Source organism: Sorex fumeus, unplaced genomic scaffold, assembly GCF_029834395.1.
Source record: "Sorex fumeus unplaced genomic scaffold, SorFum_2.1 ptg000265l, whole genome shotgun sequence".
Classification (NCBI taxonomy): Eukaryota; Metazoa; Chordata; class Mammalia; order Eulipotyphla; family Soricidae; genus Sorex; species Sorex fumeus.
Window position 1 is genome coordinate 35,451,270 of NW_026606322.1, and position 27,185 is coordinate 35,478,454.

The window sequence follows — 27,185 nt, forward strand, 5'->3', positions numbered from 1 at the left end:
TGATCCTCTCAACATAAGAGATTATTTGGATAGGAAGCTTGAGCAAGGTTCTAAATTTCAGAGGGTTTTCCCCTGCTCAGAATCACTTTGGCTACAACTACTCCAACAAGATTGAGACTCCTGATTTAGTCAGAAATTGGATCAGAACATTGGCAGCAGTTCCTCAAGGAAACATGAAGAAGGGATTCTTTCATCTGCTTTTATAGGCCCCGGAGCCTGACTGACTTTTATCTTGGTTTTCTGACTGGTGCCATTGGTAGATCTAAGCTGTTTGATCTGTGTTTTTTGAAAGTCAGAAGGAAATCCATCTTAAATGAAAAGGAACTTCTGTACCCTCAATCTTATACCCAGACAAACAATACATCAGGAAAATGTCGCTTGCAATAAGGAAGGTTCTCACAAGTGATGTGTAGCTGTACTTTCAATGCCACCAGGAACAGGCCGTTGTTGCCCTAAGTAGACAAAGCATGCTCAGTTTGAAATCTGCATCCAAGAAACTCGTGAAATAAATAAATAAACCCAGATTTAGACACAGCAATTGAGATTTGACTCAGCTATTCAAGAGAGTGTGGCTAAAAATAAGAGGACCCATCCAGTTTTCTGGAGGTCAAATTAAAGACCTAGATTTATGGGACAGCCTTACTTTGTGACCATAGGTCTATAATTTTTTTTCTCTCAAGTTCAAATGTGACACTATGGGCATGGCTGTTTTATGCTTAACCATTGAAGTAGTCTAGAAACCGCTTACTTGCAAAGGGATATTTAGGATGACTGAATATCAGAATACTCCCACTGTTTAGCCATTTTTTGCACAAATTCAAAAAAGTCTAAATTATCTTACATTTGCCTTAAATTTGAGAGAAAGTAATAACAACCATTTGACAATTTAGCTATCATACTAATGCCAGTCTTCCAAAGAAAGGAAAATCAGGGGCTGCAGCAATACCACAGGAGTTAGGGCATTTGCCTTGCACGCGGCCAGCCCAGTTTCAATTCCTAGCATCCCATATGATCCCCAAGCACCACCAGGAGAACTCCTGAGTGGAGAGCCAGGAGTAACCCCTGTGCATCGCCGGGTGTGACCCAAAAAGCAAAAAAGCAAAAAAAAAAAAACAAAGGAAAATCAAAAGGCATGGAAGGTGGATAATTCTGATGGGGACCCACAGTTGAGGGTGGACTGTCAAAGTAGAAGTGACAGTTAAGACTTCAAATGGAGGAAGGAGGAAAGCCTGGTTCTGCATAGCGAAAGCTGGGACCCACCTGACCTGAACTCCACTCCGTTCACAAGGAGCTCTGTGGCCTAGGACTATGGCTTTAATCTCTTGCTTGGTTTCTTCCTGTGATTCATCCCTTTCATATCTGTCAAAATTAATGCACACTAAACAAGGACACTTGGGATGATAGATGCATACCTATTTTACAGTGATTACTAATCAACGGTAGATAGTCATGTCCTATATAAAACAATTTTTTTCACAGAATTTCTGTTCCCTATAGCAAGAAGGTAGCCCTTGGAATCAGGAGTCTTAGGTTTGAAATCTAGCATCTGCCCCTTTCTCTCTTTATCTCTATTCCTGAAGATATTGGTCACTGTTTTCTCAACTGTCCAGGCAGGTAATCCCCCCATTGTAGAAAGTTGTGGGTACCAAATGGGCTCAGGGAGATGGAAGGACCACAGCAAAGAAAGAGGTCATTGCACTGAGATGCCATAATAGGACACAATTCCACCACAGCACGTGGCAGAGGATGATCAAAGATTTCCAGCAGGGCTGGAGAGATAGCAGATCGGGTAGGGCATTTTCCCTGCACGCGGCCGACCCAGGTTCGATTCCCAGCATTCCATATGGTCCCCTGAGCACCGCCAGGAGTAACTCCTGAGTGCAGAGCCAGGAGTAACCTCTGTGAATCGCCAGGTGTGACCCCAAAAGCAAAAAAAAAAAAAAAGATTTCCAGCAGTGGGGTCGAATCCCAGGAAAAATCACAGAGGTTCTTGCTCCCGTCAGCATTCCCAACATCTCAGTTCTGCTCCACTGAATTGTAGGTCTGGAGAAAATGCACCACTCCACTCAGGCTGGTCTTCGGCAGGAGGGAATGCAGCCGTGAAGTGCGTCCTCGAGTGCCCTCACACTGAAGTACATTTCTTGTTTCCCAGAGTCTGAATAACATGGACCATTTCCTGAGCATTTGCCTCCTGTGTGATTTCCTGCCTGACAAATTGGTCTGGCGAAAAAGGAAATGCAGGACCCCTCCTTCCCCTCCTCTGTGGCTTTCGGGTCCATCAATGTTTCCATGAGTGATGGGGCGTCCAGGCAGTGGTCTGCTGGGTTCTAAAGAAGAATGTGGCTTTAAGATACCAGAGAATGAGATTCCTCCTGGCAGTATTGCTTCCTGGAAGAGACTCATCTTTCATACCCTGTTTTATTTTTAGACTTCTGTCCAGTCTAAAAGGGAGAACTGAAACCTTTGTGTGGAGGTATTTCCATAGTTGGTGGCTGTGGTCAGACTTTGTTTGTGCTCCTGGACGCCCTGGGCAGCATCTTAATGTGAAACTTGTGATTCTCTCCTTGTGGGCGGGACCTGGGAGTCTGCATTTCTCACAAGTTCACAGAGGACACCCTTGTCGAAGAAGGTGGGAAACGGGCTCTAAAGTAAAGAAACTGAAAGACCGCATTCAACCTGTGCTAGTGTTTGGGATAAAAAAAAAAAATCTTAAGGGTTTCAGGGCCACGGAATTGTTAAGTCTGGGCAATTGTTAAGTTGTCATTGTTAAGAATTGTTAAGTATTGAACAGTGTGGCAGCTATGTATTTTGCCCTGAATCAGGCATGCAGGGAACTGTAATTGCAAAATTAACTCAGATCTTCTGGTCCTAGTATGGGCAAAATGCCTAGAAGGGATGACAGCAGATTTGTAGTGGAGCTTCTTGATAGGGAAAAATTGCATCCCTTTTACAACTACTTCCAGTGCAGCTGTGGAGTTGGAGGGGCTTGGCATGAAGTGCATTGTCTAGAGAGGGTGTAATCCTCAGTCCTCACTGATGCATAAGTAAATCCTCATTAAAAGGATAAGAGCTGGTCAAATGGAAACTGGGGACATTGGTGGTGAGAAGCATTCACTGGTGAAAGGATGGGTATTCAAGCTATGAATGAAACCCAGTCATGAACAATTTGTAATTGTGCATCTCCCGGCAATTAAATAATTTTTAAAAAAATTTTTTAAGGAAAAAGGGGGAAAAATCACTGGTTTTATGATAAGAGAAAATGTCTGCTTGGGAAAGGAAGGCAGATAAGTTATCATTTATTCACTGGGAACCAGTAGAATTAGAAAATGGAGAGGCAGGGTACAATATCCATGCAGGTCCAGTACCGTACAAAATCAGAATACTGTAATATGCTATGAAACCTATGGAATCTTTTGGGTTCTCTCACTAGTCTCTAAATCAGAACTTTATTAGCTATAGTTTCAAGGGAAAAAATCAGATGGAACATTCTTTACAAAAGGAAATATTTTCTCTCTACCCATGATGTGTTAAAAAATTGAAGAGGAAAATCTGGGCTTCAGTTTTCCCCACTTAGGCTTGTAAGAGAAAACTAGTTTAATATCAAAAAGTCTTATTTTCTTGAAACCTAAAATGCAGCAATTAAACCATTCAAAGGTGTTTGGACACCGGATTAATAATTTTTAAAAATATTATGAAATGAATTCCTTAGAATTCATGTGTTTCCTATTCATCAATCCTTTTATGAGGTCATTTTTTCCCAAATAAACTATTATGGACGTATATTGCTTATATAAAAAATAAGATATTTAAACCATTGGAGGGTGAAATTGCTATTACATGTCTTTTTTGATGTTGCTTTCTTTAATAGCTAACTGTGAGGGTTTAGGTCTCTCTCTTTTTTTTATTTACACTAAATATGGTTGTGGATTCTCAAAGCATTTTTGAAAGGGCAAAATGAAAGGAGTTCATTGTATGTTTAATACTTGAAATTAAATATCTGTTATTGTTTAAACTGTAGGTTAAATATTACCACCATTGAACTCAGTTAAATATTTATACTGTTAACTACAAGGATCATGTGCTTGAATATTATACAAAAGGAGGTTTGACTTAAGGTAACTGCTGTGATTCAGGGAGCTAAAACACTTTGGGGGGAAATGAGCCGTCAGGGTAGGGGACTAAACATGGACTCAATTTAATACATCAGTTAGCATATGCTTAAAAGCTTTGGAAATTCCCAGCATTTGCCATTAGGGCATTCTAATAAAATATTAAATTAATTCATAGAGTAAGATCATTCCTTGGGGCACAGTAGAAATAGAATTTCTGTGTCACTCATCTCACCACAGAATTAATGATAAAGGCTCACTTAGGATGAGCAATGATATATCAATTATATTTGGTATTAGTCTTAATATTATTAGCAGAGCTGCCCAGTGCCAGCTGTGTTATTCTCTAGTCCCTTAAGAATGCCAAAAGTTATCTGGCTGCCTTAGACATGTTATGATCATAAAATCAAACCCCACTTCAGCTAATGGTAAATCATCATTTCCACCCTCCTCTCTCCCCACCTCCATTAAAAAGCTCTATAACTTCATTGTTCCAAAAAAGAATCCAGAGGTGGTAGTTTCTATATATCCTGTGTTAAATTGAGAGAGGAACATAAGTTTCTGCCATTTTGTAGAAACTCAAAAAGAAAAAAATGTTGGTGGAGTTCATGCCCAATTCAATCAGCCTAATCAGTGGCTGAATAAATAGCACTACTCCTCATATAAAACAAAACAAAAAAATTGTAGCCAAAAAAAATTTCTAAGTGCTTTTCACTCTGCGAAAATACATTGTTTCTTGAATATTTCATTCCCATACTTTCATCTGCTGAAAATGAATATAATAAACCAGGAAAATTAACCACCACAGGGCTCAGCATTTTAGTGGCCATTTGAAAGGACATTTCCTCCCAACAATGTAAGTGATAAAAAGAGAAAGAGGAATATCAAGACTAACCTCGAGCTAAGATGAAGTACAGATATAAGATTTTGCACTATGATGATTCCCTGATCTCTTTTTTTTAACTACACAGGCTACTGTAGTTTCAGGATTCCCTTCAGGTCTCATGCCTGTGAAATGACCATATGAAAGGACAAGACTAATAACCATCCCCTTGGGAGAATGGTGTGCAAATCAGCTTAGTATAACCCTGTAGGAAAAAAAGAAGACATCATGGAATAGTTAGGCTTACAATTCCTGGTTTCTCCTATTTCTCAAGAGAAATATCATCAGACATGTATTGTAATATAATCAGAAGGTTTTCATTGATCAGAGATGAGGTAGGAATCCTGCTCAGGTCCAGGATCAAGGGGGAACGGAAAAGTGTGTGCCATCGAGATCAGGGCCGACAGGAGAAACAGAGGATTGGGCGTAAAGCCTTTCATGTTGGTTCTTAAGTCCATCTGTCTGTCCATGACTAACTAACAGATCTCCAGACAGAAGCCTATGGTGGAAGGGGAAGTGGGGGAGGTGTTTATTGGTAATTGGCATAATCAGCAGATGGTTTCCTGCTTCTTCACCGTCTCAGAACAGCTGAATCAGGCTGTTCGGTGGTCACCTAGAAATCTTAGTGAGGACAGTCAGTTAGAGACAAGATAGAGTCTCTTTTAACTCAACACTTTCCACATTCCATTTGCTTCTAAAGGAGCAATCCATTGGTCGTGGAGTCTCACAGGGAGTTCTCTTAGGTCCATGGAAGCTAGATGGTTCGGGTTGAATGCTAAGAGACTGGTATCAAGCAGCCTAAAACTTGGGTTTCAACCTGAGGCTCACAGGTCAATGGGGTCTTAAAAAGATTTATTTATCGCTTTTTTCCTCTACCCCATAAAGAACAAAATGCAAGCTCATAGAATTGTCGATGAGAGATTGCAGAGGGCAAAGGTGTCCCGAGGGGCATGTGTAATGCAGGAGGAGATAAGGCAAGCTGCTCAGTCGGAGGGAGAGGTGCTTTAATGAACTGGACACGGGTTACAACATATTGGGTTTTTCCCCTATACCACACAGTTCTTTCAGACCAGCTAGGCATCCTTCAATCAAACCCAATTCTTCTACTCTCTACCAAAACATAGGGTCAGATCCCACAGATGATGATTTCAACGCAATAAGACTGTACCCCTCCACTCACTTCATTGGTCAATCTCAAGCCAATTTGCCCCTTAGCTTCTGACTAATATCTATAAGAAGGAGATTCTTGCAATCCTCTCCTTGGGGTCTTTTAATTCCTTTATTTTTTTTTTGCTATGACTTCAAATAAAAACAAATAAAGGGTGGAAAAAAGGAACAGTAACAACAAGTCTCACAATTTGTTCTGAGACGTTACTGGTGCCCACTCGAGCAAAATCGATGAACAACAGGAGGACAGTGACTGACAGTGATTTGAAGCCACACCCAGCAATGCTCAGGGATCACTCATGTCAAGCTTGCAGGATCATATGGGGTGCCAGGGATCAAACCCAAGTTCACCACATACAAAGAAAACGCCCTATCCACTGTACTATTGCTCTGGCCCAGTTTTCTAATGGCTCACCAAACGTGTTTTTAACTTCAAGTGTTCATCCATCTGGAAATTTCCTTAAACCATGTCCTGGATTTTTATGTCCATTATATAGACATAATTGATTATGTCATTGACAAGTGGTGACTAAACTCCGTCTCCAGATCTTTTTCTCCTCTCTGAAGGTAGAGAACAAAAGGAATTTTCAACTGGAATCAAATAGTTGGTTCCTCTGGTGACCAGGTCTCATCCTTGGGTTACCCCAGGCTCTTCCTACAGTCACCCCATTAACCCAGCAGGTTTTCCCACAGTTACCTCATTTGCCCAACAAAAGATGCTTTTATGGCTCTCTTCACTTTGGAAACTCCAGGCGTCTTAGAAATGTTGTGCCAGAGAAAACCAGGTGTATATTTCTTATTTTAAATCACAGAAGTGCAGATTGGGACAACAATAATTGTGGGCTTCATAACCAGAAAAATGAGATGAACTCTGATTACGATGGGCATTTTAGCATCTGGCAAAGATATGAAATTAATTCTGTTGAAAATGAGGAGTTCCTAGGGGCCTGAGTGATAGTACAGTGAGTAGGGTGCTTGCCTTACACACAGCCCACCTGGGCAGTCCCAGCATCCCATCCCCTGAGCACTGCTAGGAGTTATTCCTGAGTGTGAGCCCTGAGCAATTCTGGGTGTGGGTCAAAAAAGCAAAGGAGGGAAGGAGGGAGGTGTTACTGAAATGGGTGGCAGACTATTAGAAATGTATAACCAAGAGTGGGAGGGAAAAATCAAGACTGGTGAATACATTTTGTATTCATCAAAGGAGGGAGATCCTTAGGGTTTCATGCATGAGTGGAAATTCCAAAGGTGGTAATTATAGAAAGAGGTAGAAAGAGATACCAGAAGATAATGGATATTAAGGAGGTGTTTGTTTGTTGGGTTTTTTTTTAGTTTGAAAAAAGGTAGGGGTGGGGCAAGAAAAGTTATATAGAAAGTTTACGAACTGTATATGCATGACAAAAAAATTTTCAGGTGAAGCTGGGGAGGGTGCATGATGGTAAGGACCCCAAGAACACGGCACCAAGAATGGATAGTATTGAAAGAGATTAGTCCTTTTTGAGACAAATGTATTAGTACCAAAAATTATTCCAGAAGACCTGCTCTTTAGCATAGTAAGTGCTTAACAGTCACAAGCAAAAGATTTATGTAACAGAAATGCCCATTTAATTTATTAAAGCCGACATTGGCTAAGTTATTAGCCATTACCTATGACTGTAAGACATGAAAAAATTGGAAGAAATCTAATGGGAGCCTTTCATATGTATGAGAAAGGTCATTGCAAGTATCAAATACTGAATTTTAAGATGGTGCCACAGAGAACAGATATCTATTATAATTCAAATTACACTTTGCAAGATTGGATTTGCTCAAGATTTCATCATTTAAAGCAATACCTTACAATTAAACTGACTCCATGGAAGGATATTAATTCCATGCTTTAATAGTCTCCTGTCAAATTCTTTTAATGCATATTTTGAACAAAATTTTTAATTTCAGACCAAATATTTCTGTTAATTTTTGAAAAAGAAATATGAAGGATGATAGCAACATGTTACAAATCCAATTTAAATCTGACTTTTATTTTCATTTTCTATTGAATTAATACTCACCAGCAATTTGGTTTGAAATATATAACACAGTAAACTCTTGACACAAGTATGATTAAAAAGTTATATATTCCCCCCAAAAAAAGATATTTTCCAATTGATACTTTATTAATAGCATATGCTATGTATGAGTCTCAAATGACTCATAATATGGCATCACATAGAAAAAATCTGGTGACTCTTCTGTCATCAGTACGATTGGAGATTCATCGTGAATCTCGCAATAACCTATTTGATTTTCTGTTTGTTTGTTTGTTTGTTGGAGGAAGAGTGCTCAGGAGTCCCAGGGCTAGACCAACAGTTCAATTCAAGGGGCTGCAGCAATAGCACAGGGGGGTAGGGTGTTTGCCTTACACATGGCCAATCCGGGTTCAATTCCCAGTATCCCATATGGTCCCCCGAGGACCGCCAGGAGTAATTCCTGAGTGCATGAGCCAGGAGTAACCCCTGAGCATTGCTGGGTGTGATCCAAAAAGAAAAATAAAAAGAAACAGTCAATTCGAGAACCCCCAGATGTGTCTCCGATCGGGCCCCGAAGTGCTGGGGTTTATCCAGGCCACCCCACTGGTGCTTGGGGCACCTCATGGCTGCACTTAGTAATATTCAGAGGACCAAGTGGTGCCTGGGATTTTACCCACATTGGTTTAGCACTTGAACCCAGATCAGATGCATGCTTCCCAAAACTGCTCTTCTCTCTCCCAGCACCAGTACCCAGTTTCTAAAGAAGCAGTTATGCTTGATCCTGGGTTTTATTCCCAGCTCCTTTTATTCCCCCCCAATAAAATGCATTTCCATGATGACATGTTTTCAATTTGGAAATCTTTAGTTATCTGCAAGAACTTCACAGAGTTAGAACAGATTCTCTAAGGTGGGTATTGTTGGTTTTTAAAAAGGGAAACCCAAGGGCCTTTTTTTTTTTTAATAAAGTCTCACTGAGAAAGGAAAGGTCGTGACCTTGATTAGAGGTCACATAGAAATTGTGGCAGGGATGTTGAGCTCACAGAGAAGACTGGAGCACAGTGTCACATGTGTGGGCCCATCTCTGGAAGAGCCTGGGCACAGAGACTTGGCCCAGCAGCATGAGCGGACCTTTGGAGAAGCCCCAACTGTGGGAACTAATCACAAGAGCTCCAGGATAGCATCATCTATCTCGTGTGTCTTGTCCTCAGAGGAGTCCAAGGGGAAAGTAGGGATCCACGGGGTGTGTCTTTCTGCAGAAAGAAATCACAGCTTGTGTCACTTGCACTCACTGCTGCAAATAGCTTGTCAGAGAGCACTGTTTACTAATGACCTGGGATCTGATTGTCAGAGCAGGAAAAAGCGTTTCTGTGCTCCAAGTCTCAAATACTTGGGAGGGGTGGTTCACAGCGCCCCCTGTCTGAGCCTTCTCCCACGCTGGCTACATGCCAGCTGTGACTTGCCAGCTGTGACTTGGCCCCTCCTCCCCCCTCATTTTCACACCCTGAAGACGGAGTTCTGGTGCCCATGTACATCTTGACTATAGAAGGGGCCTCATGTATAACACAAAACATAATCCGAGTTATGCCCAACATAAGGGGCACAGTGGTCTCTGCTGTCCTGGTGATGGTTCTTGGGTCTCACTGCAGTCATCGTTTTGTCTTGTTTAGATGAGCTGCTTCAGAAAGAGCAAAATTACTCGGATGACGTCTTGGCCAACATGATCAGTGAACCAAGAATCAGCTACGGAAATGATGCACTTATGCCGTCTTTGACTGAGACGAAAACCACTGTGGAGCTTCTTCCGGTCAATGGAGAGTTTAGCCTGGACGACCTCCAGCCATGGCATCCATTTGGGGTCGACTCCGTGCCAGCCAATACAGAAAATGAAGGTAAGAGTACCAGGGCAGGGTTGGAGCAATAGCACATCGGGTAGGGCATTTGCCCTGCACGTGGCTGACCTGGGTTCAATTCCCAGCATCCCAGATGGTCCCCCAAGCACTTCCAGGAGTGATTCCTGAGTGCAGAGCCAGGAGTAACCCCTGAGCATCACTGGATGTGACCCAAAAAGAAAAAAAGTACCAGGGAAAAACCACAGATCATGATAGGTAGAGAGAGGTAGATAGATCCGTAGATCAATAGATTGATAAGTAGAGGGTGTGTGTGTGTGTGTGTGTGTGTGTGTGTGTGTGTGTGTATGTGTTTCTCTCAGGTCCTTGGGTACTGGATTTTGATAAACTGTCTCAAATGCTTTCTCCCCAAGAGGTATTTTGTTGTTTCCGGAAATAAAGAGCTCGTGTTCCATTTGAATTTGCGGTGAGACACTGGCTTAGAATGCCCACCTTTGCAGAAAGTGAACATGAATTATGGAAATCACAGTTCCCCGAGCAGAGACAGATTCTGATGAAGCCTATCTAAATGGAGATTTGAAAGGCACCAAAGTAGTCTTCATTGTTTATTTGTTCCAGTGCATTAGATTTCAGATTGCCATAGATCTTAAAGGCAAAGATAGAACACCACTTTGGAATAAAATGCCATTTTGCTCAAGATTAAAACTGCTATAGGACTGAGGAATTTGGGGAATGTAGCTCAACATTTGACTTATGGGGCCAAAGACCCCACCCTGGAGGACCGAGGTGAGGGGGGGAGATTAAAATTAAACTACTGTGTATTTTTAGAAAGTTAAATTTAAAGTAGCTATCAACATTAAAAGCACATTGTTCTAAATGCTTTTCCATTAAGGTTCAGAGAAGTAACATTGTCTCTGTAATAAATAAGAGAGTGCAATATGTGATGATCTTTTATGGCGGATTTCTTAGCAGAAACATTCACGTGGAACCTACCTTTTTATCCCATATCATTTTTACATGGTTAAAGTATAAAAATTCCAACAATTGATTTTTGGATACAACTAGCATGTTTTCACCACAGGGTTTTGCCTGTGACCAATTTTAGTGCAATTTTGACATTTGTAATATAGACTATTTACCATTTTTTTATACACCAGAGCAATGAGGATGCTCTTTAGACTAATTCTTCTCCAGTGCTAGGAGTTACTGCACTGGAGAAGCATCTTTTAAATAATCAATACCAAAAAAATAAGTAAATAAATAAATAAAATGAAGAATAGGTGCGGAAAATCTTCAGGTAGATTTCTCATAATGTTAGTAATCATCTACAATGTGTCTCCTTGATCCATGAAGGGCATCCTTTAGGAAGGATATATGATGGGGACAGCAAAGTTGTTTTATGGTTATAATGAAAACTTCAACACTTCTTAAAATCAATCTTCCAAAGAGGAAAAATCTTAGGAAGATTTTTTTTTTCTTACCAGAATCTCGGTTGGAAAGGGCTAGAAAGATAGTACAAAGTAGAGGGAGCTTGCCTTGCATGTGGCCAACTCAGGTTATATCCCTGGAATCGCATATGGACCCATGAACACTGCCAGGCGTGATTCCTGAGCACTGAACCAGGGGGTAAGCCATGGGTATTACCAAGTGTGCCCCACACACACCCCGAGAAAAGATCTGGGTAATCCTACAGTGACCCAAGTTAAACTAAATTTTGTTACTGCTTGAATGCTGAGAGTTGAATGTCCATTTTTTATGTCCACCTTTGCCTTTTTAAATACTCACCCTGTAGTCTGAGAATTTTTGTGACAAATTCCAGTCTTTCTTTAAATTCAAATGCATTTGAGATTAACTTTTCCCTTAGCAACATTGGTTGCTTTCATGGAGAGGGTGATAGAAGCAGCTTGTCTAAGGTCTAGACGCAAGCTTTCTTTGATAGAAAATTAAGGTGCATGGCGTCAGCAATAAACAATACAGCAGGTAGGGCATTTGCCTTGCACAAGCTGACCCTGGTTCGTGTTCTGGCATCCCATATGGTCCTCCGAGCACTACCAGGAGTGATCCCTAAGCTCAGAGCCAGATGTAACCTCTGAGCATCGCTAGGTGTAGCCCCCCAAAAAACGAAAAGAAAATTACAGTGCAAGGGCCAGAGAGATAGCCCAAGTGCTAAAGGTGCCTACCTTGGGGCTGGAGCAATAGCACAGCGAGTAGAGTGTTTGCCTTGCACGCGGCCGAACCGGGTTCAATAATCAGTGTCCCATGTGGTCCCCTGAGCACCGCCAGGGGTGGCTCCTGAGTGTAGAGCCAGGAGTAACCCCTGTGCGATGCCGGAAGTGACTCAAAAAGAAAAAGAACAAGAAAAGGCATCTGCATTGAACACTTCATTCAGTCCCTGGTCACTACATGTGGTTCCTTGATCATGATCCTTTAATAACATTAAGGAAAATTTTAATGAGTCATCTTTTTTTCCAGGGTGGAGGGGGGGAGGCAGTGAGGGGAGTTGGTAGGCTACCCATAATGCTCAGGGCTTGCTCCTGGCTCTGTGCTCAGGGATCAGTGCTGATACACAGGGGACTTGTTGAGTCGTCTTTTAGATAAAATGGATTGACAAAATGTAAGGGAGAAATCAATATAAGGGACCTCATTTTTTTTTAATTTTTTTAATGAATCACCATGAAGTACTGTTATAGACTCACAAACTTTCTTGCTTACGTTTCAGTCATACAATGATCTAGTACTCATCCCTCCACCAGTGCCCATTCTCCACCATCAATGTTCCCAGTATCCCTCCCACCACCACCCTTTAACCCCCCTCCCGCCTCTGTGGCAGGCACATTCCCTTTTACTCTCTCTCTCCTTTTGGGTATTATGGTTTTCAATACAGGTACTAAGTGGCCATCATGGTCTATAGTCTACTTTCAGCAGGCATTTCCCATTCCGAACGAGCCCTCCAAGCATCCTTTACTTGGTGGTCCCTTCTCTATCTCAACTGCCTCTTCCCCCAGCATGCGAGGCTGGCTTCTGGCTTCCAAGCCGTGGAGTGATCCTCCTGGTCCTTATCTCTACTGTCCTTGGGTGTTAGTCTCCCATTATGTTACTTTATCTTCCACAAATGAGTACAGTCCTTCTATGTCAAGGACCTCATTTATAATGAGCGTTTCCTCCTGTAAGCGTTCACTCAGCTACTAGTGGGGAGCAGTTAGTTGAGGGTGTTACCCACTGCCGAAATCTCACTTCCTTACAGTGGTGCACTTATATTGTAGGTGGGTTATAGTGAAACCTGTGCAAAATGCCCTGTGTTCCTGTTATAAAACTGAGCTTAATGCTGGACTCACACTATCATTCGACATGAATGTCCAGCAGGAACGAAATTCCTAGAGGGGGGCAGGACACTTTTTCACCTATGAGGGATTGCCTACCACCAGCACCCAGCATTCCCAGTTTCCACCCTGGAGAAGCAATATCTTCTCTACGTTTCAGTCCTGGTGACAGCCCAGAAATAACATCTCCACTCAGCCCACCAATTTACTCTCACCTGTGGAGGATGGGGATCAGAGTTTAAATTCCAGCTCTGCTGTGTGACTGTGGGCAAGTCACACAACCTCTCTGTTTCCTAAGCTATAAAAGTAAATACGACTCTCATATTAAAGATAGGGCATGGACATTAAACGAGATGGTACAAAGAGCTCTTACTAACCAAAACATCTACACGATGATCAATGTGCAGTAACAGATCTTTTCGTTTTAATGGCACTAGAATCTGATTAGAGATTTCACCAGCTTGTCTCAAGGGTAATAAGGAGAACATTCATTAACCTTTAAATTAATGAACGTTACAAGCCACTTCACAATCCAGTCCTGAAATTGTACCCCACCTCCCTCCCCACCCCCACCCCTTCCGCTCCCCCATCCATGTTCCTTGTTTATCTGACAGACATGTGCCCACACAGACACGGTAAATGACTAAAATTCCCGAATGATTTCCTTGCATTGTTCTTGTGGTCCTTATGACAGCTGCTAATGCTTACCAAAAATTTATTGTTTTTCTTAACAATCACTCAAGTTCTGAGTGAGGAGCAGACATCCAAGCATTTTTTTTTCAGTTTGTGGGTTTTTTCTTTTTTAGTGTATCACATTTTTCCATTATTTGAGGCCCATGAACCACTGAGCTTTGCCTTTCAGGATTTTAATTCTGTGGTTTTGCAGGTCACAATGCCTAAAGGGTTCAACCAAAGTGATGCTGTTGTTTGCGAAACAGTTCTCGTGGATCATGAAATCCAGGGCTGCAGACATTTCCTTTAGCTCTGCTTTTTCATAACTGGGCGAGGCAGCCACACTCAGACCCACGTGGAATGCAGTGCTCACAAGAAAGTCTCACGGGTCACCAGTCAGAGTTTTTGTATCTGCTGCATACATAAAAACTATAGTCTCTGTGTGAGTGAGTGAGTGTGTGTGTGTGTGTGTGTGTGTGTGTGTGTTTGTGCAGCTCTTTGTACTATCTCATTTAATGCCCAGGCCCAATCTCTAAGATGAGAGTCTTAATAATTTTTATAGCTTAGGAAACAGAAAGATTGTGTGACTTGCCCACAATCACACAGCTGTAAACAAACAGAGCTATGTTCGACCACTGAGCCTTATCCCTGACTCTTACAGTCCTAAGAAATACCTTCCATAATTGTATACGGACAGAGAGAACTTGCCTCTTTTTTTGGCGGGGGGGGGATGAGGAGGGCATACTCAGTAGTACTTAAGAATTACTCCTGGTTCAGTGCTCTGAGGACCATATGCAGTGCCTGGGATCAACCCCGGGCCTCCTGCTGCATGCAACGCATGTGCTTAAGCTCTTTTTCTTTAATATTCTACATTATTAAGTGTACTACCAAAAACAGTAACAACAAGTCTCACAATGGAGACGTTGTTGGTGCCCGCTCGAGTAAATCGATGATCAACAGGAGGACAGTGACAGTGACAATAAAATTGATCAGTGGTCTTTGTAATATCACATTCTGGTTATATTTTAATTACTTTAAAGACAGAAATAACAATACACCTAATTCTGAACATATTTCCTCAATTTCAGCAACCTGGCTATGTGTCCCACAAACCAATGCTACATAGTTTTTGTTTTTTATTTTGTAGAGTTGTCAATTTTTATATAAGATGAATTTCGGTAAATCGTGATACAATTAAAAACCCTGAATGTGCCCGATCTCGTCTGATCTCAGAAGCTAAGCAGGGTCAGGTCTGGTTAGTACTTGGATGGGAGTGCTTAAACTCTTGAGCTATCTCTCCAGCCCTGGTATATTTGACTTAAATATAAAGAAGCTTTGAGAAAATCCATTTAAATGGTGAAATTGAGGTTAAATAATGGCTCTCATTAGGCCTGCCAGCCAGTCCTATTAAGGCCTCTTTTATCCATTAGTCAGCCCACTTTCCAGGATTCCGTTATCACCAGGGGCTGATGAAAAGGTGGGCTAGGCAGCGTTTAGCCCAGACTTGGTCCACTTCAAGGAAATCCAAAACAAACAAACTCAGCAGTGCCCAAATTTGCACCTTTCTTTTTTTCCTTCCTTCTTTTAGGTAAAGGGTTTGATGCAGGAATCCTGGAGGTAGCTAAATAATGTGCTTCTGCTTGTTTTATTTTAAGGTGATGTGATATCTTTTAAGAGCAATGTAAAATATTATGACTGCTATGTTGAAGTGACTTTCTGGATCAATGAGTAATGTTCCATCTGAAAAAATTAGCTATTTGTAATCAATTAGAAATCATTCACTGCGCTGACTCTTTGGATGCATTTTTTTTCCTACAGTGATGTTATCATTGCCCTTTTCTAAAATGTGTTGACACCTGATGGTGGAATATATGAGTTAGTATTTTGGAATTGGAACCAGATTAAATCAGCCTCAGAGTGTTAAAACAGACTCGTTGTAGCCCCGAAAAGAACTGTCAAACCTCACCAGAAAAGAAAAGAGCAAAGGGTAGAAAAGCTCATAGAGATAACCTCACCCTAAAATAACCATTTTTATAAAGCTTTTTATTTTTATATATTCTATAAAACACATACATACAATATTTCAAGTAAAATACATATTTGTATAAGGCTTTTGATGAAAACAGCCTTCATGTTGATGCTTTTCAGTATTCCCAGTAGTGAATGTGGATTAGCGTTTTATTATTTATAATATTCTTTTTTTTCCACATGCATGTGAGGCCTGGGGGGGCGAGGGGCACTGGACGCTATTTTCTTGTAAGAAGACTGAGCCTCAAGGAATGAGCCTTGGCTGCAAACATCGGAAAAAATAGTGGTGGCATTAGAATGAAGCCAGGATTCACTGAGGTGCTTGAGCTCAAGTTTAAGCCACAAGTTCAACTCTTTGCCATACAAACCAGTAGTTTTTGTTTTATTTTGTTTTGTTTTGGGGTTTTTTCCCTGCTTTTTGGGGTCACACCGGTGATGCTCAGGGGTTACTCCTGGCTCTGCACTCAGGAATTACTCCTGGCGGTGCTCCAGGGACCATCTGGGATGCTGGGAATCAAACCCAGGTCGGCCTTGTGCAAGGCAAATGCCCTACCCACTGTGCTATGACTCCAGCCCCACGAGTAGGGGTTTTTTGTCTGTTTGTTTGTTTGTTTGTTTTAATTTTTTATTAGTGAAACACCATGAGGTACAGTTGACTTACAAATTTTTGTGCTTGGGTTTCAGTTATACAGTGATAGAGTACCCATCCCTCCACCAGTGCCCATTCTCCACCACTACTGATCCCAGTATCCCTCCCACTCCCCATCTCCCCCAGTAGGTTTTTCTTTTAAGGATGAAACTCGATAATGTAGGAGATCATCACTTCCGGTTCCTTTTTTTGCAATGTGAGTGTATTTGAGCACACACTTCAACTGGATCATCATTTGGGACTGTGAGGGGTCAAACTTCTCCAAAAGTGACTGATCCATGCTTCCATAAACTCTGTTTTACATGGAAGAACAAAGTCACTTTGTCCACGTTGTTGCAGGAAGGAAAAAAAAAGTTGAAATACAGAGAAACTATATTTGCGTGTTGCAGAAAGAATTGCCTTACTCTAAAACATAGTAAAGCACCAAACCGATTCTTCCTCAGAGCAGTAGACTAAAGGTTCCTAAACTTACTGAACTCTTTTCAGAAAACAAACAACAACAAAAAAAGAAATCACAGTGAACTCCCAACCTCCCTCAAAATCTCCTTCCTTGAAGCAAACAAGCAGAAAGCGCCCCTATGCCCAGGTTGCACTTGGGGCTTCTCCCACCCTCTGGACTCTCCATTGCCCCCCCCCCCGAAGGGTGCTCTCACCCACGCTGGGAAACGCTGGTTTGGTAGAAGCTATGGAATAGATGCTGTTCTCTAGTTATTGGAGAGACTCTCAATCAGATTTAAAAAACGATTTTTTTCTCACTCAAGTCGTAGAGAAGAGGCGTTATTATTTCTGTGTTGTGTATGGAGAAAGAGCCTGGGGACTAAGTTGTAATGGAAATTGCAAACCTTCAGACCTGCCCACACTGGCAAGTCGCTGGCGGAACCCGCCCGTGTTTCTCCGTGATTCACCCAGATGTCTTCATGTCCGAACCATGATTTACTCATGAATCCTTGGCCCCTGCCAGTTCCCTTCCTGCCTCCCGTTCCTGCCCATGGGAGGTGTTCAACATTGATTTGGCCTTCTAATCTCCCATCTTGGAGCACCCTGGCCATGCTTCACATGGAAGCCACGTGGTTGTAACTGAAATGATGGAGCCAGTTTCAGTGGCTTTCCCCCACAAAGCCTTCATCCTGCCGTCAAACTTTTCAGACTTTCCTTTACCTTCTTACCTTTATATTTCTCTGCGCTTACAGAAGGTGCTTATTATTTTTTTTTTCCTCTTTCTTCAGCTTCATTTGCTACTGGTCAACTGATTAATCCTAAAAGCTTTGGCTCTCCCTCACCTTATTCTCTGAAGACCAGTCTCAGTGTAAGGAGATAATGTCTGAGCATCACGTTTGTGATGCCAGATACCAGGGAACCGGGTGGAGGTTCTTGTGTCACCCACACTACTTGCTTTGGACCAGATCCAAAGTACACACAGAGGAAGAGAGAGCAGATGATGCCAATAAGAATGGAAACATTCTCAGCCCATAAGTTTCAACTGTATTTGCTCCCAAGTAGAAATCAATCTGAAGCACAGACAGAGCAGACAGGGCAGATCATTCTGTGGGCCGAGGTCTGGGTTGAATCCCCAACCCGAGCACTGAGGTGGGAGTAACCTCTGAGCACACTGGTATGTAGCTCCAAAAACCTAAAAGAGAGAGAGAGGGGAAGTGAATAGAGGGAGAGAGACTCTCATCTGCTGCTTCTACCCTGGACAAAGAATAAATTCGATGCAGAAAACAGAAGAGAGGGATTAAACTTCCCTGATAAATTCAGAATCGCAGGCCCCCTGGGAATGGAAGAGGCTCTTTGATAGTTAATTAACTGTGAAAGCAGATAAGGCCGGGCATTGTGATATGGGGTGTCTTTAAGATTGTCCAGTGGGTCGGATATCATATTTTATTTCTCATCAAAAAGACAAGACCGTCTCTTATGCTAGCTGAGAGGGAAATCCTTGCTGGCCAATCCCTCCTCTTTGATGTGGCTGCGTTTCCTGGCGAGGGCTTTTATTGGGAAAGGAAGGGATGGGATTGGCCCATGGGTACCCATGGGCCTTTTGAAGCGAGACCTCGGCCCTTCCTTGATGCTCAGGATTAGCCCAGCAGGGTTCTTTGCCAGCTGCTCCCTTTGTATAACTTGTGATTGCACATGCTTTCCCCTGCTCTGTGTCCAGGAGCCACGACTTAACCATCTCAATTTGTCTTGTTTGCTTTTCTGTGCATCTTGCTTCCTGTGCCCAGTTGAGCCTGTTGACGCCCGCCCTGCTGCCGACCGAGGACTGACCACTCGACCAGGTATCACCGGTTTTCTTCTCCCCTCTCAGCAGCCTGCAGTTTGAGCTTGAGCCCGTGCCTTCCCACCTCCCCAACCCCCCTCCTTTCTTCGTGACTCACTTCTCTAAAGCGCAAATTGTGAGGAAAAGGGTCTGAACTGGACCGGGAACACCGAACCTGGAAAATTCTCCTTGGCTGTTTTTTTCTCCTGACATGCCATTGCTCGGGTCCTGACTTGAGTCGCTGTTTTGATTTCCTTTGCTGAGCTTGCCTTTGGGAAGTCAGAGAGCCCAGCAAAGCCCTTAGAACTTTGGCTAGTGGCGACATCCTCAGAAACGGAAGCCCATCCAAGTGCGGGCTGGATCTGCTGGCCACTTGGTGGCTTCTGTAAATATCTCTCCTTCCCTTTCTTGCTCTGTATCTGAATGGCTCCTTTCCCCCACTGAATTGCCCTCATACCAGTCAGTTTCTTGAGTAGACCTGGCTTCCTAAAATATCAGAACTGGTGTATATCTAGAGTTCGGAAATCAGGACATTTTTCTCTCTGGTGGGTTCTATATGCTTATTCTTGGTGAGATTTTAAATGGTACAACAGACGAATGCATAATTTTCTATACAGGTAATTTTTTTTTATATTAAATTCCCAACAATAGTAAAGTGGCCATTTTTTTATAGTCAATGTTTTCAGTGTTAATCGGTTTAACACTGAGACGTTACTGGGCCCACTCAAGCAAATCGATGAACAATGAGAAGACAGTGACAGTGACAGTTTTCAGTGAATCAAAAAGAGGGTAGATGTTACTGAATCTGTACACATATATAATATATATGTATACAAATTATATATTATATATAAAATATATCATAGATAATGGGGTATTTTGCTCCCAGTAATGCATATAGATCCCCATATTTCTCTTCTTTTGTTTCATAATATACCATGTGATAATCAAGGGAAGAAATAAACTTCATTTGGTTTTTTGGTTTGGTTTGGCTTTTACTTGGGGGCCATATCTGATAGCGCCCGAGGGCTAAGGCCTGGCTCTTTACACCAGGGGCACTCCTGGTGATGTGATACCAGGGATTGAACCAGGGTTGACTGTGCGCAAGGCAAGCATCTTAACCACTGAGCTATCTCTCTGGCCCCCAAATTAACCGCATTTGAAGATGTTAACTCTCGGAGATCCCTAGAATGGATGTCATTTGCAGTGAAGCCAGGAGAGGAGCAGACTCTGCCCCTCTCACAGGTTGCGCAAGCTCAGGCCATTTCTGTCCCCAGCCAGAGCCATTGAGAACTCAGAATCTGCCTCGTGGTGTCTTCATGCCTTTGTGCCACGATTCACAGAGACAGGAAAGTGACACATTCTGACAGCAGATCTCATCAACTTTATGAATCTGTCTGTAGGGCTCTTCAGAAGAGCCTAAATTTTAGTAAAGCAGACGTTGTCACCATTCTCCTAATAGCATCCTTATTGTCAGTGCCACCCAGGAGAGTGTCAGCAAGAAGTTGACATCTCCCGTCCTTCTCAGGTACTAGGAGGTCCTCCTGGCTGAGGCTTAATTTCAAAATAAGTGTGATTTGCTGTGGGCCTTTTTCCCAGGAAGCTTCCTCCTACTTTATTTTTGAAGGAAGGGATGCTTTACATCTGCAGTCATAAAATATGAATTAGAAGCACTCATTCCACCCATTATATCAAGTTCTACATTGGACAAACTAGGCCCATATCCTCCAACTAAAATACCTTAGAATGAGTGATCATGCACACACACAACACATACACACACACACACACACACCACATACATACACCACACCACACACCTCCCCCGCCAAGTTGATTTGTTTTTCCTTCTTTCCAAAAAGATCTAAAATGAAAAGCACTTTTTCATGCATTGTCAAATCAAAAGTATCCTGGTTTAAGGGAAAACCTAGAAAGAATGTTAGAGGTGTTGCATCAGTTTGGGATAGGAAGAAGTCCTACCCCAAATTTTTGTTACAGCAATCTTTCATCATGATTTCTCACACAGATTGATGCACTAATGCTACAGAAGTTCGGGTGCTTGCCCTTAGAAGCTGGAAGAATGCTGAAAGGGACGGGCTTTATGTGTTTAGAAAGAGGACATCAGAACTAGAGAAGCTATGAAATCTAAAGCAACATATAAGCCAGGGGGCTTATGATATAAGCAGATAAAGCATTCATTAACTTGAGGAACTGAGGACAGTAGATAAATCATTTGTCTTGCATGCAGCTGACCAGGGTTTGATTCCCAGCATCTATATGATGCCCTGAACACCACCAGGAGAAATTCGTGAGTGCAGAGCCAGGAATAACCCCTGACCACTGCCAGGTGTGGCCCAAAAACAAAACAAACAAAATAAACAACCCAATCTCTAACTAAAGTTGTTGTTATCTAGACAATTTCCTAAAAATGAACTTCGGGAGAAGTTTTGAAAGGTTTGAGACATGTACATAGGCCAAGAAAAAGTGTGATTCTCTGCAAACCAGATAGTAAATTCAGCTACTATTCTTTCTTATACTCGCTAAGACTTTGGGTTTCTCCTGCAGACCAAAGTCTTAAATGAGAAAAAATGTTCAGATATACAGGAGGAAGATTCTAATTCAAGTATGTCTGTGAATAGCCCCATTTGTTGAATATGCATCCAGATACACGTACACTCTTATTTTCACGCTTGTAAAAATACTCAGCAGTACTGAGCCATCATTTGAATCAGTTTTTCCTCTATTTGTATAACCTTGATGTTAGTTCTCATTGTCACACTTCAAGACTGCTCACACTTCAAGACTGCACACTTGAGGCTAATAATATATTTAGGCAAACTTAGAAGCCCTCCGATGAATTGTCCTATCATGCCATTCACTGGATGGCATTTTTTTTTTTCGAATAATCACTCATGTCTCTCTGAAGGAACTCAAGGAAATATTTGGGTATAATCACGGTTTAGGTTAGCCACTTCTTAACTTTCCTATCTGCAAAACCAGGGCACTACACCTTCTGGAATAGAATGTCAAGCAGTGGAACCCAGAAAGAGAAGCGGGTATTTCTGGCAGAATGGCCATCATAGCTATTCCTCCCTGGCTGGCTTCCAGAGAGAAACAGACAAAGACAGTTGCCATCTGAGCAAAAGAAGGAAGGACAGTACATTAGCTTAGCTGGTTCTTTGCAGAGAGGGGAGTGGCCCTTTCCACTAGAATTTATTCCCACCCTTCTCCATTCCTGATCATGGAAACCAGTTCCATGATCGGAAGCTACAGGAGAGCTTTCGTGTCTCCTCCTTTCTCAGTTGAGAATATTCCCCCCACTCCCGTCGCTCTCCCCTACTCACTGCCATGTAGGGTGGCACTGAAATTGCCAGAGTTAGGAATAGATTCGGCACAGCTCAGGAACACATCAGGTGAGCCCATGAATCAATGGCCCAGAAATGCATTTAAAGGGACCTTGCAGGGGTTGGAGATAGAACAGGGGTTAGGGCACTTGTTTCGCATGCACTAGGCCCTGATTGGATGTACACCACCACAAGGTCCCCTGAGCATCACTCGGGGTATCCCTGGAGGTGCCCCTGCATCACCAGACAGGGCATTGGTGCTCCCCAGCTTTGCAGGGCACAAGCAGCACCACAGCCCCAGACCCTGGCGCTGAACCCCCAAACCGTGTGTTCAAGGCTCCCTGAGAGGGACCCCCAGGACTCAGCACGACTTGGGAGCACCCTCCCTTCCCAAAGCAACTGCCTAGCACATTTAATTACCTGCAGTATCGGCTTATTCTCAACTGTGTTTCCCTGTATACACACTTGCTAGTTTTCCTTCCTTTTAGAGTGACTTATATAACACATAGAAAGAAAGTCTTTTCACAGAACGCCATCCAAAAGTGAACTACCCAGAGTTCTTTTCACTGAGAGTCTCTCAAACTGCTGAGCTAGAAAAGTCACAATTATCTGTCTTGTGACTTACTATGCTTGGATTATATCTGGGGAGTCACTGAAAGTATTCTTGGAATTTTTTTAGAGACCGTGTGGGCTTAGAAGATTTTGGATTCAGTTTTTTTGTTACTGCTGTTTGCTTCCACAAATCAAAAAGGGAAAAATAAGAGGAAGGAAAGATAGTACATCAGGTAGCGTGCTTTCCTTGCACACAGCCAACGTGAGCATCAGTATGGTCCCTGAGCACCATCAGGAATAATTCCTGAATGCAGAGCCAGGAATAATGCCTGAGCACCACTGGGTGTGACATCTCACCCCTAAAAAAAATTAATTGATGTGTTAAAAATAATAAAAGGAAGACTATTCAAGAGAGTTTTACAAATAGGGGTCAGAGAGATAGTACAATGGATAAAGCAATTACCTTGTACATAGTCAACCCAGATTCGATGTCCTGCATCCCGTATGGTCCCAAAGCCCACCACTAAGTGATCCCTGAGCACAGAACCAGGAGTAAGCCCTGAGTACAGCTGGCTGTGGCCCCAAAATCAGAAATAATAAATAAAACCTCAGAAATACGGTTTTAGCCGATGCATGGCAAGACCCTGGTAACAGAGAAAGGATGGGATATAAGAAATTGCTGTGGTTTTACAAGGACTATGATTTCAAAGGTCCTATTGAAAGATAAAAAAATATTATCAACTATGAGGAATAAAAGAGTTAATACCACAGCTTGATAAAAATGAGGAGTTCCCAGTTCAATCAGCTTAATCAATGACTGAAAAAAATAGCAGTACTCCTACATTAAAAATTTTTTTTAAATAATTGAAAAATAAAGTGAGGCATTCCTATAAGTTTAGGTATTAGAATAAGTTGAAAGTTAGGGGTCCATAGGGAATGCTGATACTTCAGAAAATAAAATAAGAGAAATAAATGTAGCTCTTGGGGCAGCCTGGGGTTTAGGGGGGATCAGTCAGAGAACCAGCACTGAGAGGGAAAGGAAAACTGGCCTGCTTTGATTGCGCCTCTCATTTTTCATGTCTATATTTTAAAAAATTCATCTAAGAAAGGGAAGTTAAAGCACAATATACATCAGATGAGAAAAGCATCAGATAAATCTTGAGTTTTGGGGCTGGAGCAATAGCACAGCAGGTAGGGCATTTGCTTTGCACGCGGACGACCCAGGTTCGATTCCCGGCATCCCATATGGTCCCCCAAGCACCGCCAGGAGTCATTCCTGAGTGCATGAACCAGGAGTAAGTCCTGTGCATCGCTGGGTGTGACCCAAAATAGAAAAAAAAAATCTTGAGTCTCTTAAATTAGTTATCTATCGTTACACATCAGATAGCATCATGACTGAGAAACCCTTATAAATGTTTAGAATTCTGACTTGGCGGGGTTGTGTGAGTCTGGATCTGGGCCTCATAAAGTTGCAATCAAGTCATCAGCCAGAATTGCAGTCATCTGAAAACCAGAAACTTCTCCGGTTGCTGAGGTGTCTGTTTCCAAGATCGTCAGTCACTTGTGCAGAGGTCTCAGTAAAGAGATACTTGAGCATCCTCCTAACATGGCAGCTGGCTTTCCCGGGCACAGTTGATTCCAGAGAGGAAATTAAGAAGCAAACTAAAGTGTCCTCACAGTCCTCGTGTGAGAAGTCACCAACTGTCACTTTTCCACATGCCCTTCATTGGAAGCCAGTTTATCATCTTGGGAAAGGAATGATACTCAGTCTCAAAGAGAAGGGCGGCAGCAAATTTGTGGACTCTTTAAACCAAATTTTGTCTCTACCCAAGTCCAAGTCCTTATTACCCAGACAGAAAACCTGAGGGTGAAATCATAGGACCATTCTCCATGACCTTTATGGAACTCTAGAGAGTAGAAAACGATTGGGCGGCCAGGGATAAGAAAATGTCATTCTGATAAGCAGAAGGGAGAGACAGTAGCTTAGAGCAGATAGATTGACCTTGACCTGGTGTCTATTTTCAGATAGGTTCTTACACAGAAGTTTTTTTCAGAAGATGAATGAGTCGAGAATGGGAAGTCTGTGCTATGTCACAACCCCTATGACTTACCATCAAATTATCTTCCTTTTCTCTTGCGATAGTTCTTATTGTTCGACTGGAACATCATTTGGACGTTGTGCATTTCAGTTTCAGCTAGATGTGTGACAAGTTTCCTAGCACCTAGTAAGGTTGTCAGAGTGACTCCATCAAGAGTGAGATATAAGGTCCCATTTGAACTGAAGCCACTTGCAACGTGTAACCCAAGTAAAATTGTGTCCTTCACCTGCTTTATTTAGCAGATGGACTAATAATATTTGTTATCTATAAAGCAAATCCCTGAATTGAAAGATAGGATTTTTTGCAGCGCTTCACAGCATGAACATAACTTCTTTGTAATTGGAACAAAGCCCCAAAGTAGGAGTTTTGTTCTGCCAGGTAATTAATGCTCACTTTTAAGCCTCTTATTATTTTATTCTAAAGGAATAAGGACACATAGAAAAGGGTCTTTAATAGGCTAAACAAAGCCCCTAATCCAAATCAGTATATTCTAAGAACAAATCCTTGCCAAGCTCCGAACTAGCATTAAATTCCTATTTTTCCCTACTTTAAAAAATAAATATAGTATGTGCTAAAAAAAAAGTGCAAGTTTTGACTTCAGAATACTCTGACGCTTTCATTTCTTTGAGTCTAAAATAGACAGTGATCACAAATTTCAAGGTGTGAAGGGGGCCATTTTTCTTGAAGTCATGTTCCTCTATCTTCGAGTCAGGAAAGAAGATGTATGTTGTGTTGTAATGCTCTTATTTATTTATAAGTAACATATGTGAGCTCTCCTGCAAATCTTCACTGTGGTCTCGTGCTTCTGGGTCCAATACAGGTTCGGGATTGACAAATATCAAGACAGAAGAGATCTCGGAAGTGAAAATGGATGCTGAGTTCCGACACGACGCAGGATATGAAGTTCATCATCAGAAGCTGGTACGTGAAATAAGCCATGGGTTGGTGCCACTCTCTGGAAAATCTCATATTCACTCTTGCTCACCCTGTGCCTGCAGGCCAGTTAAGGTAAAGCTAGAAACACAAATAAATTGCTTGCCTGGACGATCGTCATGAAAATGTGAAGCACAGCAAAAGAGGTTCTTTTTGTGGGATCCTTTCAATTGAGAAGGCCACCGAGTCCTCACAGGATTCAAAGGCGAACTAATTTGCGTAATGCAACCATTTTCATTAAGTTCCAATTTGTTTTGTAGGAAATTAAGTCAATAATAGGTTCAAAATCTCGAGGGTATACCAGTGTTACTTGCTTTCCCAGAATTGTTTTCATGACTGTTGACATTCACGTGCATAATGTTTGTTGATCATTTTTCTCACATCTCTTTCCATCTCCTCCCCAACTTCTATCTTGGAAGCGCCCCTCTAGGTAGGAGCTTTGGACCTCTTTTGGACAAGGTGGGCGGAGGCATTAGTCAAAACACAGGGCTGCTCCAATTGTGATGTAGCTTTGCCAATCACTTCTAATTAGTCAGATCCTGTTCAGGTTCCTTCCATCTTACCCAGGAAGCAGAATAAGGAGGTCATATTAAAATTTGTTTTTTGGGTCACACGTGGCAACGCCCAGCAGTCACTCCTGGCTCTACACTCAAGAATCATTCCTGGGGGTGCTCAGGGGACCATATGGGATGCTGGGAATTGAACCCGGGTTGGCCGCGTGCAAGGCAAATACCCTACCCACGGTGCTATCGCTCCAGCTCCTATATTAAAATCTATAATACAATTTAATTACACTTTCAGGAATGAACCAAAACTGGTGATAAAATTCTCAGAAAATGCTCCGGGGTGGGGGGGGGGGGACAGTTTCTCAGAATAAGACTTGAGAAGTTCTTGATTTCAGAAATTTTGTTTATGTGTCTGTGCTGTGTATTTCTTTCAAGGAGAAATCACCTTTCTGATCATCATCAGTAAAATATATCAATCCAAATATTATGAATTTAAGACCAAAAGAAATGTCTTGAAATTGTTTATGCCCCTTTTTAGTTGTGAATAAATAATAAGAGCAGTTCAAAAACTGATGTGCATCTTCACTCCCATCATCTTTTTGATGAAAGCACATTTTGCTTTTTCGGAGCATGGTTTCTTGATTGGCATTAATGACCATATAATCAGGGCTGTTCTTGATCCAGACACTGAAGAGGTTAATAAAATTGGGGGAACTGCCGATGAGTAGGAGCTGGTGGGACACAGAACTGAAGATTAATGTACAGCTCTGTCTTTCCTGATGCATGTGTCATAAAGCCGGTCTCCGCAATGAC

The 27,185-nt window shown here is 42.1% G+C and overlaps 1 protein-coding gene across 4 annotated transcripts in view; it reads left to right on the forward strand.

Moving 5' to 3' along the window:
* APP (amyloid beta precursor protein) overlaps positions 1-27,185 on the forward strand; it is a 281,027-nt gene that overhangs the window by 242,819 nt on the left and 11,023 nt on the right. For 2 of the 4 annotated variants that reach the window (XM_056109208.1, XM_056109210.1), the window contains 3 exons: positions 9,833-10,054; positions 18,904-18,957; positions 25,754-25,854. In XM_056109208.1, the coding sequence (XP_055965183.1) occupies positions 9,833-10,054; positions 18,904-18,957; positions 25,754-25,854 (377 nt within the window). The remainder of the gene's footprint in view (positions 1-9,832; positions 10,055-18,903; positions 18,958-25,753; positions 25,855-27,185) is intronic. The other 2 variants (XM_056109209.1, XM_056109211.1) reach the window with 1 other exon arrangement.